General features: G+C 46.1%; 1 protein-coding gene across 1 annotated transcript in view; it reads left to right on the top strand.

The window, feature by feature from the left end:
* Positions 1-17,050, top strand: part of NIBAN3 (niban apoptosis regulator 3) — a 402,636-nt gene that overhangs the window by 337,691 nt on the left and 47,895 nt on the right. Inside the window, exon 11 of the mRNA XM_069604007.1 lies at positions 4,562-4,678. Within this exon, the coding sequence (XP_069460108.1) occupies positions 4,562-4,678 (117 nt within the window). The remainder of the gene's footprint in view (positions 1-4,561; positions 4,679-17,050) is intronic.

Genomic DNA, 17,050 nt, shown 5'->3' with positions numbered 1-17,050 from the left:
TGTACTGTTGTGCGAGTCTGTGTGTGTTTTTTGTTTTGTTGCAATGTGAAGTTTGTGCATTTTCTGTGCTGTAGGTTTGTGGTTGTGTTTGGTTTGGAGTTTGAGAGGTGTATGCAGAGGGGGAAATTGTTAGTGGAATTGGTTAGTTGGCATCTCTATCCTAAATTGAGGCGCTGGGCTTGCGTAATGTCCCCAGATGGGGTGCAGGAGTGACCCTGCGCCCCTGTCCTGATCTGGGCCCGTCCAGCATTCAAGGTTCCTTTCACATCTGGCCCCCACCTCTACCAGCCTCCCTCACAACCCCACCTGACCTCCCTTCCTACTCATATGGCCTGTGCCCCTGCCAATGTCCACAACTCAGCTAGTGTGGTGATTGCCCATATCCCGATAATTCCACAACACTGTGGTACCTGGTAGCAACTAAGGGGCGAGTGAAGATGTTGGGTGGGATTGGTTGTGGTTGTTGACTCCGTCTCTATGGGCGTCGCCTGTGTTCCACTGTGTACCCGTCGTCACCCGGCCATATGTTGTGGGAGCTTCCCTGTTGGTTCTGGGAGCTGTCAGTGTCCTCTCCAGTTTAGTCATCCTTTTTCCTTTCTGTTGTTTCGGTTTTCAGTTTGAGTCTGTGGTATTGAAGAGCCAGGTTTTTAGTAAGTTCCTGAATTTGAGGTGATATTTGGTGTTTCTTATTTCTTTTGGGATGTTGTTCCAGGTTTTTGCAGCTAAGTGGTAGAAGGAGGTGCCTCCAAGTTTTTTCTTAAGGTATGGTTTTAGTTCCAGGTGGATTTCGTTGCTTGACCTGAGGAGTCTTGTTGGCTTGTAGATTATTTTCTTTTGTAGGAATTCTGCTCCTTGTCCACTGATTGCCCTGTGCCTTATGCATATTGTTTTGAAGGTGATGTTTTGCTGGGAGCTAGTGTAGTGTTTTTAGGCCAGGAGTGATGTGGTCTCTTCTGGATAGTTTGAGGAGTAGTCTGGCTGCTGCGTTTTGGATCCGTTGTAGTTTCTTCAGGAGGTATTCTGGTATTCCGAGGTAGAGGCTGTTTGCATAGTCGATTCTTGACATGATGAGGGCGACGATAGTGAGTGTTTTGTGTGCAAAGGAGAGGAAAGGTAGGATTCTTCTTGCTGTGTGGATGAGGAAGAAACATTTCTTGACTGTTGCATTTATTTGTGGTTCTAAGGTTAAGGTGTTGTCCATCAGGACTCCCAGATGTTTTACTATCTTAGATGGTGTTGGTGTGGTTCCCATTTCCGTTGGCCACGGGATGGCGGTTTCGTTCTCTTGGTCTTTGGATTATGATCATGATTTCTGTCTTTCCTGGGTTGATTTTCAGGTTGTTGGCATGCATCCAGTTGAAGACTTCTTTTCGACAGTCGATTAGGGTTGAGTGATCGGTTTCGGTGTCTTTGATTTTGTAGATGATTTGAGTATCATCTGTGTAGTTGTAGCATTTAATGTTGTATTTTTTGAAGATTCTGATAACTGGAGTCTGGTAGATGTTGAAGTACAGTGGTGATAGTGAGGATCCTTGTGGCACTCCACAGTCGTTAACTCGTGGAGTGGATTTGAAGGGTTTAATCTATACGGTTTCTGTTCTGTCTGCTAGGAATGATTTAGTCCAGAGTAGTGCCATGTCTGGTATGCCTATGTCTTCTAGTCATTTGGTTAGGGTGTCATAGCTAACTGTGTCGAAGGCTGCGGAGAGGTCGAGCAGAATAAGGGCTGAGGTTGTGTTTGAGTCTGCGTTCATTTTTTTAGGTCATCCCAAATGGATATTAGTGCTGTTTCTGTTCCTCTTGCGGGCCTGAAACCGACTTGAGCTTGGTCTAGCAGGTGGTGTTTTTCTACATGTTCTTGGGTTCGTTTATATACGTAGGTTTCCAGGAGTTTTACCGGGTATGGAATGTTTGAGATCGGCCTGTAGTTGGAGAGGTCTTCTACGTCTCCACTTGTCTTTTTCAGAAGTGGTTTGATATATGCTGATTTGAAGGTCCTCGGTACAGTTCCTGTTGCTAATGATAGATTTAGAAGGTTTCTGTAACATTTTGCTGGCGTTCCTTGTGCGAGGATTGATTTGTAGATGTCCGGGGGGCAGGGATCCATGGGTGATCCAGCATTCTTGCTGTGTTTTACCAGCATTGCGAATGCCTCTGCTGATATTTCAGGAAGGTTTTTGAGTTTGTGCTGTGGTTCTGTGTTATGTTCGTTTGGTTGTATGTTGTGGTTGGTTGGTCTCTTTTGTATGGTTTGTCGGATGTCATTGATTTTTTTCTTGAAGTGGTCTGCCAGGTCGTTGCATAGTTTCTATGAGGGAGTTGGGGTGTTATCGCAGCCTGGTGGGTTTTTCATCTCTTCAATGATGTTAAATATTTCTTTTTGTGTGTTGGTGGCATTGGTGATTCTGCCATCATAATGCCTTCTCTTCGCCTTTTGAATTTCCTTCTTGTATGCGCGGATTTGTTTCTGGAACAGTGCTTTTTTGTCTGGGTTGTATTCTTTCCTCCATCCCAGTTCCATCTTTTTGTTTTCCTTTTTCATGGTGCCTAATAGTGGGGTGAACCATTTTGACATTGCTCTTTTTGTTGATGGGGTGAATGGTTTTTCTGGGGCGATCTTTAGCAATCAATTTGTATATTAGCTCCGCTTTCCCGTCTAGGTCAGCTAGCTCTAGTTCTGTAGTTGAGGGTTTGGTTAACTCCAGTATTTCGAATAGGTTGCTTTCTTTGACGTATTTCCAGTTTCTTTTTGTGGTGCATGTGTGTTTAGGAGGTTGGATGCAGACTTGAGTAGGCAGAGTGATCACGAATGGGATGATGAGGTGGTCGCTCCATAATATTTGTATCGGCAATGCTGTAGTGATGAGTTTTTCCTTTGCGAACATTGCGTTGAGGGTGTGTCCTGCTGAGTGTGTTGCTCCTTTGACTAGTTCTCGTAGTTACATGGTAGTGAGTTGTTCAATCAGTGAGTTTTGGGAGTTGGTGTGAATGTTGAAGTCTCCTGGGATGATTAGATGTTTGTGGTTGATGACTAAGTTGGTGATGGCTTCTATGAAATTGTTGACGAAGGTTGCCTCATATGTCGGTGGTCTGTACACCACGATGAATGTGATGTTGGTTTTCGGGCTCGTTGTTAGGTGTATTACCATGGTTTCGCAGTTGAGGATGTTGAGCGGTTCGGTTGTTTTAATTTTCAGGTGTCCTTTGAATGCTATTGCGATGCCTCCTCCTTTTTTTCCCCCTGTTTATTTGAAGGCATTTGAAGTTGGTTGGAAGGCAGCTTTGGAGTGTGATTTTGTAGTTGTCGTCCAGCCATGTTTCTGTGATGAATAGGATGTCAATGCCGTTGTCATCGAGTAGGTCAAAGATCTCTGTTGAGTGTTTTGACATGGATCTTGCCTTTATTAGATTGCAGTGGAGTTTGGAGGTGTTGTTTGGTTTAGACTTTCTTGTTGAGGTCGTCTTCTGATCGATGTTGAGTTTTCCTTCCTGGGAGATCTCTTGTTGAGGTGTAGGTTTCGGGGTGTCAACCTCTTCGAAGAGTTCTTCTAGGTTCTGTCTTGGGTTTTTGTTTTCATCGGGTTCGTCTTCCAGGAATCGTGGTTGTCGATTGGAAGTTCCTCTTACTTTGGTGATGCAAGGTGTTATCGCATCGGTCGTGTGTTTGTTGTTTCTAGTGTATTTCATCCTTCTTCTGCGTGTGTGGTTGTTTGATGTTGATGCTTCTGGCGTTGGCTTGGTTGTCAGCGAGGTATGGAGTTAAGTAGAGGGATTTGTCTCTTCTCTCGGTGTTGGTTCGAATTTTGTTCCTGTCCGAGGGGGTGTGTTCAGTAGTTGTGACTCTTTGTTGCTGTACCGGAGTGTTTGTTCTTTCTTCTCTTTTTCTTTCCCTCAGAGTGGGTCGTTTGCACGGCATTATAAGATTGAGAGTTGTTTAGTCTTTATTTGTTTGCTGATGTCCAGTTGGTTCTGCTTTGGTCTGGTTGTCTTGTGGTGTAGTACTGGGTGCGGAGGCCTGTCCGCTATCAGTTTGGACTCTGTAGGTGGTATTTCGACAGATGTTGCCGACTCGTTCTGCCGTTGTCTTGGGAGGGGTGGGGAGGTGGTTAAGGGTTATATAGTTGGGTGTTATCGGTGGCTCTCTTTAGTGTTCGTCTCCCTGAATGTGGTGTCATTGTGGTGAGCTAGCAGTGAAGGTTGTGGGGTGCAGGCACATTCCATTCTCAAGCTGTGAGGGTTTCAAGGTACAACCATATGCTATTCCCAGGGTAGGGGGCTTTGAGATACAGGCACACTTCCTTCCCAGGGTGTGAAGGTTCTCAGATACAGGAACACTCCATTCCCCGGGTGTGAGGGCTCTGAGATACAGGCACAGAGTTGTCAGGGCTGTGAAGTACATGACACGCCAGTGGGCGGACTATGAACCAGACTAGGCCCAAGGAGGTAGGGAAGTACTGCCCAGGCCAGGCTAGGGTTGCAGGGCTGGGAGGTGAAACACTCGGCTTGGGGTCTGCACACTGTCTCAGTGGCTCATCAATGTGTCTATTGTGCATTTTTGTAGTTCATGCAGAACATGGTGTACACGTTCCAGCAGCTCCTGAACCCTCACCTGACGTCCTCTGCGGACCCCGTCCGGCTCATTCAGACTCTGGGAAAGGTCAAAGTTCGAGTGTTAAAGGTGAGCCCTATATTTCCTTTTCCTGTCTTGTTTAGGTCCAATATGGCAACCACGTGGCCTATGTTTGACACCCAGATCCTTGCTGTACCCCTCTTCCCCTGTGAGTAGAAGTTGTCGTAACAGCCGAACCGTAGGAACAGGCAAACTCTGGGCAACATTTGCCCGCTTTCCCAATTTCACCTGCTGAGCAAAATGAGCTGTTCGGACATTTTCCCGCCCTAAATTCTGCTTTTTGCACATTTCATTTTTCTATCCACAATGTGAGCCTATTCCTGGTCCTGAAACTTTGAGCAAAAAAATCAAATCTTTAGCAAAAAAATTACATTTCTGGGAAAAAATGAATTTTCTGGGAAAAGTTACATTTGTATGAAATGGCGAATTGGGAACAAATGTGCTCAGTCGTAGAAATGAAATAAGAGGCAAATGTAGTAATTTTCATTTCACTGGTTATAATTTCTCGCACCCCTACCTCCCTTGGGAATGTCTCCCTCAACTTCTTGGCGATCTCCCCTCCTCCCTAAGAGTGAATCCACTGCAAGTGCCACACGGTGCACCAACTGTGACAATCAAGCAATTATGGCCTTGACAAGAAATTTACATTTCAATGGTCTTTATTAAATAAAGGTTGTCAGGCTGGTTATATAAGGCCTCAGGATTGTGAAGTCGCCTCTCTTGACGCAGCAATTTTCTCCTCCAGTGGCTGCGTGCCAGCATCACTCTCTTCTGCAGTTTCTCCTCAGTGCTTTCTCCAAAGAGTCCCAACTGTCTCTTTTATGACATGCCTTTCAAAAAATAAATGATTTAATTGTAATGAAGTTCTCGTGCTTACTCCCGCCATATTACAACCATTTTTGATAATGTGGCTTTCAATCTTACAGGTTTCCCTTCAACGTTGTTCTCCTCAGTGCTTTCTCCAACCACGCTTCATAACATAGCATTCATAAATGTAGCAGTTTCCCTTTAATGCTTTTCTTTTTCATGTTTTTTGCCAACAGTATCATAACCATGCATTTGATAATGTAGCATTCAAACTTGGAACAGTGTCCATGTAATCCTTGCACACTCACCAATTTCCTTCTCTTCATTTCCACCACCTTCCCTGACTGGACAGCTTAGCTTTATTGTTGGGTGTTTCTCTGGTTCTCTTCCATATACCAACTCATGCACTTCTCATTTGCCTCGGGGGTCTACCTTCTCCTCTTGACAGCATCCTTGGTGTGGTGCGGCCCACCAGCCTGTTGTCTCACTCCTTGCGTCTCCTCCTCTTGGGCTGAATCCTCTTGTCTGAGCTTCTCGGAGGTCTTGCACCACCTTCATGGCGAGGGATCCCAGCTCCTTGTTCCAGTGATCCACTCCTGATATCTCTGGCCGGCCCCCCACCCCGTAGCACTGCACACACCTCATGGCTAGAGTCTCTCCTTTCCTCCTCCTCTTCAGTTTGCTCATGATGCCAGCCTTGTGGTTCAAGCACAAATCAGGTTGATTTATTTATTTATTTATTTATTCACATTTGTTAAGCGCACATCAGACCGGAGGCATCGTGGCGCTGGTTACAGTGTTTCTTACACGCATTTGTGCCCTTGGTTACATTGGCAATGGTTATGCTTTAGTACATGTGCATAGAGAGCACAGAGGTGGTCAGGTGCACAGGTTAGTTGAAGAGAGAAGTTTTAAGTTGTTTCCGGAAGGAGAGGAGGGAAGATTCTGCTCTGAGGTTGGTGGGCAATGCGTTCCAAAGCTTAGGTGCCAGGTATGGGAAGCCTATACCTCCTGCCCTGGATCTATTGATGCGTGGTATGGTGAGACGGTTGGCGTATGTGGATCTGGTGGGTCTTGTGGATTGGGATCTAGACAGTGTGTCAGATAGGTAGGAAGGTGCTGTGAGGTTGATGCATTTATGCGTTGTGGTGAGTATTTTGAAAGTAATCCTGTCCTTAACTGGGAGCCAGTGGACGGCTTTCCTTGCTGAGGTGATGTGCTCTCTTTTGGGTATGCTGAGTGCTGCTCTGAGGGCATTATTTTGGGTGGTTTGGAGCCTTGCTAGGTTGTTCTTGGAGGTGCCGGCTAGGAGCGCGTTGCAGTAGTCCAGTTTGGCTCCAATAGTGGCTCTTGCGATGGACAGGCAGTTTTCTTTTTTTAGGAACGGTTTTATAGCATTGATGAGTTTAGTGCTCAATGCCGATGCTGAGACGATTGCGTTTACTTGTTTATCCATCGATAGGGTGGCATCTATGTGAACTCCTAGTGTTTTAACTGATGATAGGACTGGGATAGTGCAGTTGTCTATGCTAAAGTTAGTGTAGAGTGGGTTGAGGTTGGCAAGGGTGGGCTTCTGGCCTAAAATGAGGATTTCAGTTTTGTCCCCGTTCAAGCAGAGTCCGTTGGTGGCCATCCAGGCTTGTATGGTAGAGTAGATTAGTTGGAGGGAGGTGGAGTCTTGATGATAATTACCAGTCAGGGGCAGGAGTATCTGCGTGTCGTCAGCGTAGTTCGTGTATGTGATCCCCATGGCGTCCAGTTTGTCGAATAGGGGCTTAGTAAAGAGGTTGTATAGCGTAGGGGCCGTGCAAGAGCCTTGAGGAACCCCACAATGGATGATGGATGGTGCAGCGTGAGCTGTGTTTGAGAAGACTTTCATAGCTCTGCCTTGTAGGAAGGAGGTCACCCATGAGGCCGCGTTCTTGGAAAAGTGTGCTGCTTGTGTTAGATGATTGGTGAGAGTGTCGTGGTCTACCAAGTCAAATGCTGCTGATAGGTCGAGGAGGAGGAGGAGGGCAGGCTTGCCCTTGTCGAGGATGTTAGTGATTTCATTTTTTAAGTCTAGAAGGGCAGTTTCGGTTCCGTGTCCCTTACGGAATCCAGATTGCCTTTTGCCTAGAATTGCGTTGGATTCTAGGTAGTGTTGGATCTGTATATGTGCGGCTTTGTCAAGTAGTTTTAGAAGGAATGGGACTGTGGTTATGGGGCGATAGTTGTTAGGGTTTTCGGGGTCAAGTGTGGGTTTTTTTTAGGAGGGGGCGCACCCAGGCCTCTTTGAGGGTGTCTGGGACTATGCCTGACCTGAATGATGCGTTGATGAACGCAGTGAGGAGAGGAGCGAGCTGTTCCGCACATTCTTTGATGATTTTTGGGGGGCATATGTCACCCTTACAGAGTGAGGGTTTGAGATGTTTGAGGATGTTGATGACCTCGGTTTTGGTGATTTCGTTGAAAGTGAACTTGTGTATGTTGTTGGCTTCGACACTATGTTTCATGTGTGTGTGTGTACTTTGTTTAGGTAAGGAGTTGTAGTGGTGTGATATCTTTTTTTGGAGGAGGTTAATTTTTTCTAGCATGGCTGTTTGTATGCCTGTGCACCATGCCTCGTCCTTGATGATCTCGTCTGGGCAGGTGGGCGGTATGGTTAGTTCTTTAAAGATACAGAATAGCTCTTTAGATTGAGAGTTGGCCGCCGTGATGCGTTGGTTGTACGCTTCGGATTTGGCTCGGAAGATGGCCTCTTTGTATTTTTTGGCTATGGTTTTGAATATATCTTTTGTGTTGTCGCAGGGATTACGTTGCCAGTTCTTGAGCGCTTGACGTTTGTCTGTGCGCATTGCTTGGAGATCCTCTGAGAAACATGAGTTGGAGTGGAAGGATTTTTTCTCTTTTTTGCTTTCTAAGGGGGCGGCAGTGTTGACTGCCCTTGTGATAGAGTCTTTAAATATTTCCGCGAGTGTATTAGGGTCTGATGAGAAAGGGGGCTTTAGACAGGGCACGTTGAGTAGTGCACTGATATTAGCTGCTGTGAGTTTTTTGGCACTTCTGGCTAGAGTAGCCGCAGCTTTGGTGGGCACTCTACCGCTTACAGTGCATGGGATATCGAATAGGATGAGGTTATGGTCTGTCCATGGGAGGCTGGTGTTGGCGGTGATTACTATGTCGCAGTTATGGTCAGAGATCCAGTCTAGGGTGCGCCCTTTGACGTGAGTGGGCGCTAAGATTTTTTGAGAGAATCCTAGGTTTTGGAGGTCCTTGGCTAAAGATAGGGCAGCTTTGTCCTTGAGATCGTTGAGTCCTAGATTTAAGTCTCCTAAGAGGAGTGACTTCGTGGATTTTTTAATGTTATTTCCTACGAGGTGGTTAATTTGGCCTTGGAAGTTGGTGGAGGGGCCAGGTGGACGGTAGATCGTATGGATATTAATAGTACAGTTAGGTGATGGTGCTAGTTTGATAGAGAGGATGTCAACATTTCCGTCTTCTTGATTAGGTATGGCTCTAATGGGTAGGGTTTCCTTGTGTATAAGGGCAACCCCCCTCCTGTTTTGGTCATTCTATCTTGTCTGATGATGGCGTACCCTGTAGGTATGGCTAGGGTGATGGCAGGGCCGGACGCTTGGTGAAGCCATGTCTCGGTAATGGCCAGTATGTCTAAGTCATTGGAGGTAAGTAGGTCATGTACTTCTATGGCGTGGGCATTGAGGGATCTGACATTGAGGAGAGCGCACTTGTATGGGGTATGGCCGGAGTTCTGAGGTCGCATGGTAGGAGGATTAGGTGTAATGGAATCGTTAATATTGGCGCAGGCATTACTGCTGGGTACATTGATTGTAGACTTACTCCTATGGTATGAGGTGGAGTTCCTTTGATAGTATGTTGTGCTAACTTTCGTGGTACGTGAGCTGAGTCTATAATTTCTGAGTGTTAAGTGTGCAGTATTGGCCTGATGTAAGAATGGAGCTGTGCGGGCTCTCAGTCTGCCTAGTCTGAGGTTTGCATCTGGTGTCAGTGCTGTGAGTTGTGGTAGAGGTGTGGGCGTGCGCATACGGTTCATTATAGTTGGGTGTCTCTGTGAGTGTTGTGCGAGAGTGAGGTCTCTGTTGTGGCTGAGTAGTGTGATCATGAGGGTTAGTAGAGCACATAGTAGGCAGGTGTGGAGGAGCGAAGAAAACATACTGGGCGTGAGTTAGATACACAGGGCAACCTAACACAGTGGAGGCAGGCTAACACAATGGAGGCAGGCTAACACAGTGGAGGCAGGCTAACACAATGGAGGCAAGGCTAACACAGTGGAGGCAGGCTAACACAGTGGAGGCAGGCTAACACAGTGGAGGCAGGCTAACACAGTGGAGGCAGGCTAACACAGTGGAGGCAGGCTAATACAGTGGAGGCAGGCTAACACAGTGGAGGCAGGCTAACACAGTGGAGGCAGGCTAACACAGTGGAGGCAGGCTGTCTCGGTGCTGGCTAAGGCGAATCTATGCATTAACAATTGCCGCAACTGTGGTGACTTACGATTGCTCTGTCTTCCATGTGTTGAGACTGAGCGCATTGTAGTCCTTAGTTCTTAGCTCGATGGATTGCAGGGCAGTGTCTCGCGCCGTAGCGCAGTGGCGGACAGGGGCAGACAGGAGGGGCCTTTGGCTCACGGGCCTTAGGCAGCTGAGGGCCGGCTTCCGCCTCCGGTCCTCTACACCGGGGAATATTCTGATATGGTTGCTAGGCAACCGTGTGGAACGCTCCTGGTGCGTTCGTGATGGCGGCCATCTTGCCGCAGCGTCGCTCGTCTGGTTTCCTTGCGGGGATGTGTGCACGGTGCGGGCACAAGGGGAGCAGGCCCTGTTATGGTGGGGGCTGGCTGGCTCCTGGAAGTTGCGGCGGATGCCGGAAAGAAAGGATGTCGGCTGGGCGAGCGGGCTGCTAGTGCGCCTCGCGATCAGCTGCTCCTGCAGCCTGATCCAGCGTGGGCACACGGAGCTGCCTGTGGGAGGGTGTAGCAGGGCTCCTGCCCATGGAGATAGTGGGCTGAGGGGCAGACAGGAGGGGCCTTTGGCTCACGGGCCTTAGGCAGCTGAGGGCCGGCTTCCGCCTTCGGTCCTCTACACCGGGGAATATTCTGATATGGTTGCTAGGCAACCGTGTGGAACGCTCCTGGTGCGTTCGTGATGGCGGCCATCTTGCCGCAGCGTCGCTCGTCTGGTTTCCTTGCGGGGATGTGTGCACGGTGCGGGCACAAGGGGAGCAGGCCCTGTTATGGTGGGGGCTGGCTGGCTCCTGGAAGTTGCGGCGGATGCCGGAAAGAAAGGATGTCGGCTGGGCGAGCGGGCTGCCAGTGCGCCTCGCGATCAGCTGCTCCTGCAGCCTGATCCAGCGTGGGCACACGGAGCTGCCTGTGGGAGGGTGTAGCAGGGCTCCTGCCCATGGAGATAGTGGGCTGAGGGGCAGACAGGAGGGGCCTTTGGCTCACGGGCCTTAGGCAGCTGAGGGCCGGCTTCCGCCTCCGGTCCTCTACACCGGGGAATATTCTGATATGGTTGCTAGGCAACCGTGTGGAACGCTCCTGGTGCGTTCGTGATGGCGGCCATCTTGCCGCAGCGTCGCTCGTCTGGTTTCCTTGCGGGGATGTGTGCACGGTGCGGGCACAAGGGGAGCAGGCCCTGTTATGGTGGGGGCTGGCTGGCTCCTGGAAGTTGCGGCGGATGCCGGAAAGAAAGGATGTCGGCTGGGCGAGCGGGCTGCTAGTGCGCCTCGCGATCAGCTGCTCCTGCAGCCTGATCCAGCGTGGGCACACGGAGCTGCCTGTGGGAGGGTGTAGCAGGGCTCCTGCCCATGGAGATAGTGGGCTGAGGGGCAGACAGTAGGGGCCTTTGGCTCACGGGCCTTAGGCAGCTGAGGGCCGGCTTCCGCCTCCGGTCCTCTACACCGGGGAATATTCTGATATGGTTGCTAGGCAACCGTGTGGAACGCTCCTGGTGCGTTCGTGATGGCGGCCATCTTGCCGCAGCGTCGCTCGTCTGGTTCCTCGCTGCTCCATATAGGACATATGTTTTCCAAGTCTTCTTCGGGTCTTCCCGTCCAAAGCATTATCAAACTCCTCTCCTGTTCAGGATGCGTGTATCTTCATGACTCCTCCCTTCAGCAGGACTCCTGGGCTCTTTCCTGGCATTTGCAGTGCCACGACTTGGGTCATCTGACCCTGGAGATGGAAAATAGTCTGTTTCTGATGTAGCGAGATCACAACACTGAGTATAAGGAAAATAATCGAGAAATTTAAGATTCTTAAACTGGGACCAACAAAAGAAGACTATTTAGCTACAAATAACAGTACCATAATCACCTTCCAAAGGCCTAACACTAATGTACCCACAAGTCTAAACTTACCCTTGAGCCTCAGAAAAGTTCAGCAAATATTCCCTTAGAAAACCAAACTTTAGTTAAAAAAGTAATCCCACTTATAATACACTCTAAAAGAGAACTCACAACTGCCGTTACCAATAGGCTTGGAATAAGAACAGGCATCTGTTAATTTCTTTATTATGTATTCAGCGCTATGGTTTGCAAAATCCTTTCACCTTTTTATACAAATATACAAACAAGGACAAACAGGCATATTACATTACTCAGTACAATTCATTGACCTTTAAGAAATAATTTTGCTAAAAACATTTAGAATAAAACCAGTGTAACACTAACATCTCCCCTCCCTCTCCACGGAAGGATCAACGTTTCCTTTTAATAAGTTTGTACAATCTCCCTCCTTTAAACACTGTTGTAGTTCTATGAGCACTTTACCCAGGGCAATATTTAAAGATTTCTGGTCAAATGATAAAATCCTTTCCCAGGTGAATTAGTTTGTGGGTGTAGTATCGAAGTCTATCTTCGTATCAAGATATGTATTCCGCAGGTCCTTGGTACCACAGCAATTTCTTAGAAGATGTTTGATTGTCAATGTCTCCCCCCCTCAACGTCATTAAAGAATCTACAGGTCCCTGATTCAGGAGAAAGGCCCCATCCTGGGCCAATTACTGATCAAGTTGGCATAGGATTGAAATGGAACCGCAGGAAACTGCACCCCGAGTTTATTGGATGGAAATTTCTTGTTATGCATGGGAAGGAACTCCCCTTTGTAGTGTAGGAAAACAGACTATTCTTGTAGATGTGTATTGGTTGCAGCTTTGGTACTGTCCCAGTCAAAATCAAGCAACTTCTTATACATTTTTAAATGATTCTCTAAAACCTCATCGGAATTAGAATCAGTGACTTGCAAAATGGAAAGGACCTCAGTCATATAGACCTCCACCTACTTTACAGAGTAACTTGCATATTCATTACTTAGGACTTCAAACATAGAATTAGGAGGTGGAGATAAAATCTTTCGTATCACTTGAAATTTTACCAATCAGACACTTGCCACCAGGGAGCATAGGCCAGTAGTAGAGAGTTACCCCTTTTCTCTCCATGTTAAATTTTGACAGGTGGGCTGGCCCTCTCTTTCTGGTCTTATTCCCTCCCCCTTTTGATATGCTTTGTTATAAACTTAATATACATTTGATATAAAAATGAAATCAAACATGTATTTTGAATGTAGAGGAAAGAAGGCAAGAATTCCGACAATCTTTTGGAATCTGCATAACTGAATCAGTCAAGACTATAAAAGACTCCAGAATATAAACTTCCTGAGCCAACAAGGGTACATCTCGTATGTTAGAAGATTTTTGTAATGAAATACAGACTCTTCGTGTAAAGAATCGACACATGATACCACACACCCCTGAAGAATGTCCTACATTGCTGTGTCAAAGGGACAGAAACTTGTACAAGTTGGGAATGTATAATGTACCGACAAGAACAAGGAATAGCCAGAATAATTGAGGCTTAGGGATCCTAGTGTGAATGAGTTACACGTGTGGACCCGAAAAGAGTTACATTATTAGGACCTACTTATGCTGTTTCACTTGTGTTGTTTTGAGTCATTTTGTATTTGTTTTATGATATATGATAATTTTTATGATTATTTTTTAAGGAACACCATGTGTGACTAATAAAATGTTCTACATTTTATGAATATGACACATATATAAGTCAGTATCTTTGTGACTGTTTGAAAAGATACCCTATCCTCAGGCACCTTTTTAGAAATTAAAAATTGGAAACTTCTTTTGGTTTATGATATCCAACTGCTATAGCCAATTATTTCATGGATGGCTCATAAGTAGCTTAAAATGAAATTCTCCAAAATGGAAATATGAATCATTAGTGTCAATGCCGCAGCCTGGCCTCTTCAAAATATATACGACCAAATCACCCTAGTCTCCAAGAGCTGTGCATACCATCTCAAACGTCTTAGGAATATCCACCCTTACCTCGGCTACTATCGCTAGACCCACTTTTCTATCAAGAATAGATTATTGTAATGCACTTCTTGTTGGTGCGGATATGAAAAGCCTCCAACGTCTGCAAACCATCCAAAATGGCGCTGTACAAATTATCAAGAACGTCCCAAGAAGGAGCCATGTCTCTAGTTTCTGACGGGAACGCCATTGCTTACCGGTTTAGGTGAGATGCCCGTTTAAAGCAGCAACCTTGCTCCCTTAAATCCTATACGGGAAGGCGCCTATCTATTTGAAATCAGCAACCTCGTGGTATGCCCGCTTACCGTCACTAAGATCTTCCAATACTAACCTTGTCCTCAGTCCACTCTGTAAGAAATCGAAAGGACTAGGCAGATCGTTGGCCAACTGCATCTCTAAGATCTAGAATGACCTGCCTCCAGCCCTAAAATCATACCCACCCTTCCATCCTTTAAGAAATCCCTGAAACCCGCTCTATTTGTGTTGGATGATCTCTGTTTAAGATTATCCGGTTCTTTCAGTACTTTGTCTATAGTGGAGAGAAAAAATAACTACTGTACATGAATACAGAACGACATGTCTAAAAAGCCAGAACCAGCAAAACATCTGAACCCTTACCAAGGACATATTGAGAGTTTTGTTTTTGCGTATTTATTTTTAATAGGAATCATTGTTAACATGCAGTGCTTTCAGTGGGCTAATCCTTCCTTGAGACGAGTGGGAGATTTTGGGCGGGCATGACGGTGGACCAGATAGCATTTTTAAGTCCATCTAAACGACACGTTTTGAACCTACAAATGACCTTCCATCTCACCACCCTACGCTCCACCCATGCTTGTTTGGGGCAGACTGGTCTTTACTTTAATGTCACTTCCTTAAGTTTGAGCCCTTCCCCAAACTAAGAAAATCTAGAAGTTGTCACTTATCCACAGAGTACTCGTTTAACTATTACCAAACAGCTGATCAGAAACATTGTATGTTAGTGGAAAACTAATAATGCAGCGGGAGGTTGTGTAGCTGAAGCGCACATCTTCGCAAACTGTGCAACCAAAGCACCTGGCCTCACAGCCAGTTTCCCCACTTGATCAATCTGTGTGATCTTGGGCAACTCATTTGAGTTAAACGTGTCCCATTTCCCTTGGCTGACAAAACTGAGATCACACACACTGCACCTTTGTAACTTAGTGGAAGTCACAGGCTTTCTCACACACCCTGCACTCACATATAACTCAAACACTATTGCACAACAGTTCTGCCATTAGAATGATGCTGCTTAGGCAACCGCCTGGCCGTCCAAGTGACACCTCGAGGGTAGAGTTGGGACTTCACGGTGTTATCCTTTTAATACAAGCTAGACTCCTATTGTGTAATAGCACCTGGAGTGTTCCAAGTGCCGAATGGGATTACCAAATAAATGATCTCAGGCCCAAATAACAGGACAAACTCAAAGAATATGGCAAAATACTACTTTATTATGAGTTCAATAAAGTAGGGAAACCTGGAGAACAAACAGATTGTAGCTCACATACTCAACACATTTCAATGATGCAAAAGGCTTTATACCTCAATGTCATCCTACGTGGCAAACAGTAAAATACCTATCGGGCGGAGGAATTGGTTAAGGAAACATATATATCTACAGTTCATATAAGTTTACTATCATCATTGGCTGCCCCTTATCTAGAAGGCAAGCATTGACCAACCTCTAACTACGTAAAATACTAATAATAAGATAACAGCAGCGGTTGGACTTCTGCAACAATGTATAGTGCACCAATACATAGGCCCTCATGATTGGTTGGCATTCTCTTCCAACCTTGGACATTCGGCTCGTTAGCAGCATGTAAGCAACGAAACCCAGGTGCAAGGGAACAATGTCAGACAACAGCCCTCCTTTGCTAATTGGCCTTCCATCTCTCATCACTTAGGCCCCAAGCCAAGGCTTCTTCGTCTGGAGATTTATTAATAGACCTTGTATTCTGGTCTAATACCACGTGTGAGGAGACCATGATTTTTGTCCATTCTGTCTTTTTATATAGTGCTATTTGATTCAGTTATATTGGGTGATATTACTCTCCTTGGCCTCTCAAGACTTGGTTCTCCGTCTTGCATATGCTTTCTGCATCTTTAATTGTTCAATACTTCACACTCACAATTATTCACTCCTTTACTTAATCTAAGAGAAATATGTCTTACGCACATGGCTTATCCTCTTCGACTCCTTTCGTGACTTGCAGTTGCTTCTTGCTGTGGCATCCTTGGTTCTGGGCCAACCAAATATACTTTGTTCTTACACAAATCTGTATTCCAGCACCAGTCAGCTCTGCAACCGTGGTCTTTTTCCTTGAGGCTTCTTGCTAACTATTATACGATGCCAACATCTATTTTCTGAACATGGCTGCTTTACTTGTGTTATATATCCTAAGTTATGTAAGGAAGGCATGGTATTGAAGTAAGACATGCCCAAGTGACCACAGTTCAAGGGTGTTTATTGAAGTTAAAAATGGGGATAAAAAATGTCTATCTAAACCTAAATGTAAGATGGGAGCAAGCTACGACCATCAAAATAATAATAATGCAATCCTAGTGGAGTCCCGTCAAAATAAAAGGGCTTCTACTAAAAAAACCTATTGCAAATCCTTACCGCTAAGTTACAAATGGCGTTGGATGATATTAATGAAAAAATAAGAACTGTTCACAAAATGATAAGTCAGAATGTTTGGGCAGTTGGCCTCCCTACCCCACATTTTCAGCACGGGGCAAGGCAGTTCACTCGAGCCAAGCACACTCTCTGGCTTCCTCCACACGAGGATACAGTTCCAATTCCAGCATCAGGGCCTTCTGTGCGCAAGTCTCTTTCCTCATCAAAGTCTCTTAATTCAGAGGTCCTAATGTACAAAACAAATAAAAATAAAGTTCTTTTCTTCTTGCAATTTTCTACTTCGGTTGGCTCACCATGGATCCCCCTCAGCTGGGCTCAGATTCCTTTTCCGTTACTGCGGATTCCCTTCTTCCAGTCTCAGATCCCTTTTCCGTTACTGCGGACCCCCTTCTGGGATCAGATGCCTTTACTTTAATTTTCAGAAACTATTCTTTCTCGGGTGACTCACGTTTCACACTGAATCCCCCCCCAGCTAGAGTCAGATCCCTTCTTTATATTTAATTAGTCTCCCTCAGCCAGGCTCGGACCAATTGCAGCTCACTTTACACTTATCAAAGACTTTCGAATGTGCACAGGGTTTAGCTTGACCTGCTCGCAGGA

This window comes from Ambystoma mexicanum, chromosome 3q, assembly GCF_040938575.1.
Source record: "Ambystoma mexicanum isolate Mex_15411 chromosome 3q, UKY_AmexF1_1, whole genome shotgun sequence".
Taxonomy (NCBI): domain Eukaryota; kingdom Metazoa; phylum Chordata; class Amphibia; order Caudata; family Ambystomatidae; genus Ambystoma; species Ambystoma mexicanum.
Note: the sequence above shows the minus strand (reverse complement) of the source record. Positions and strands in the feature narration are given on the sequence as shown.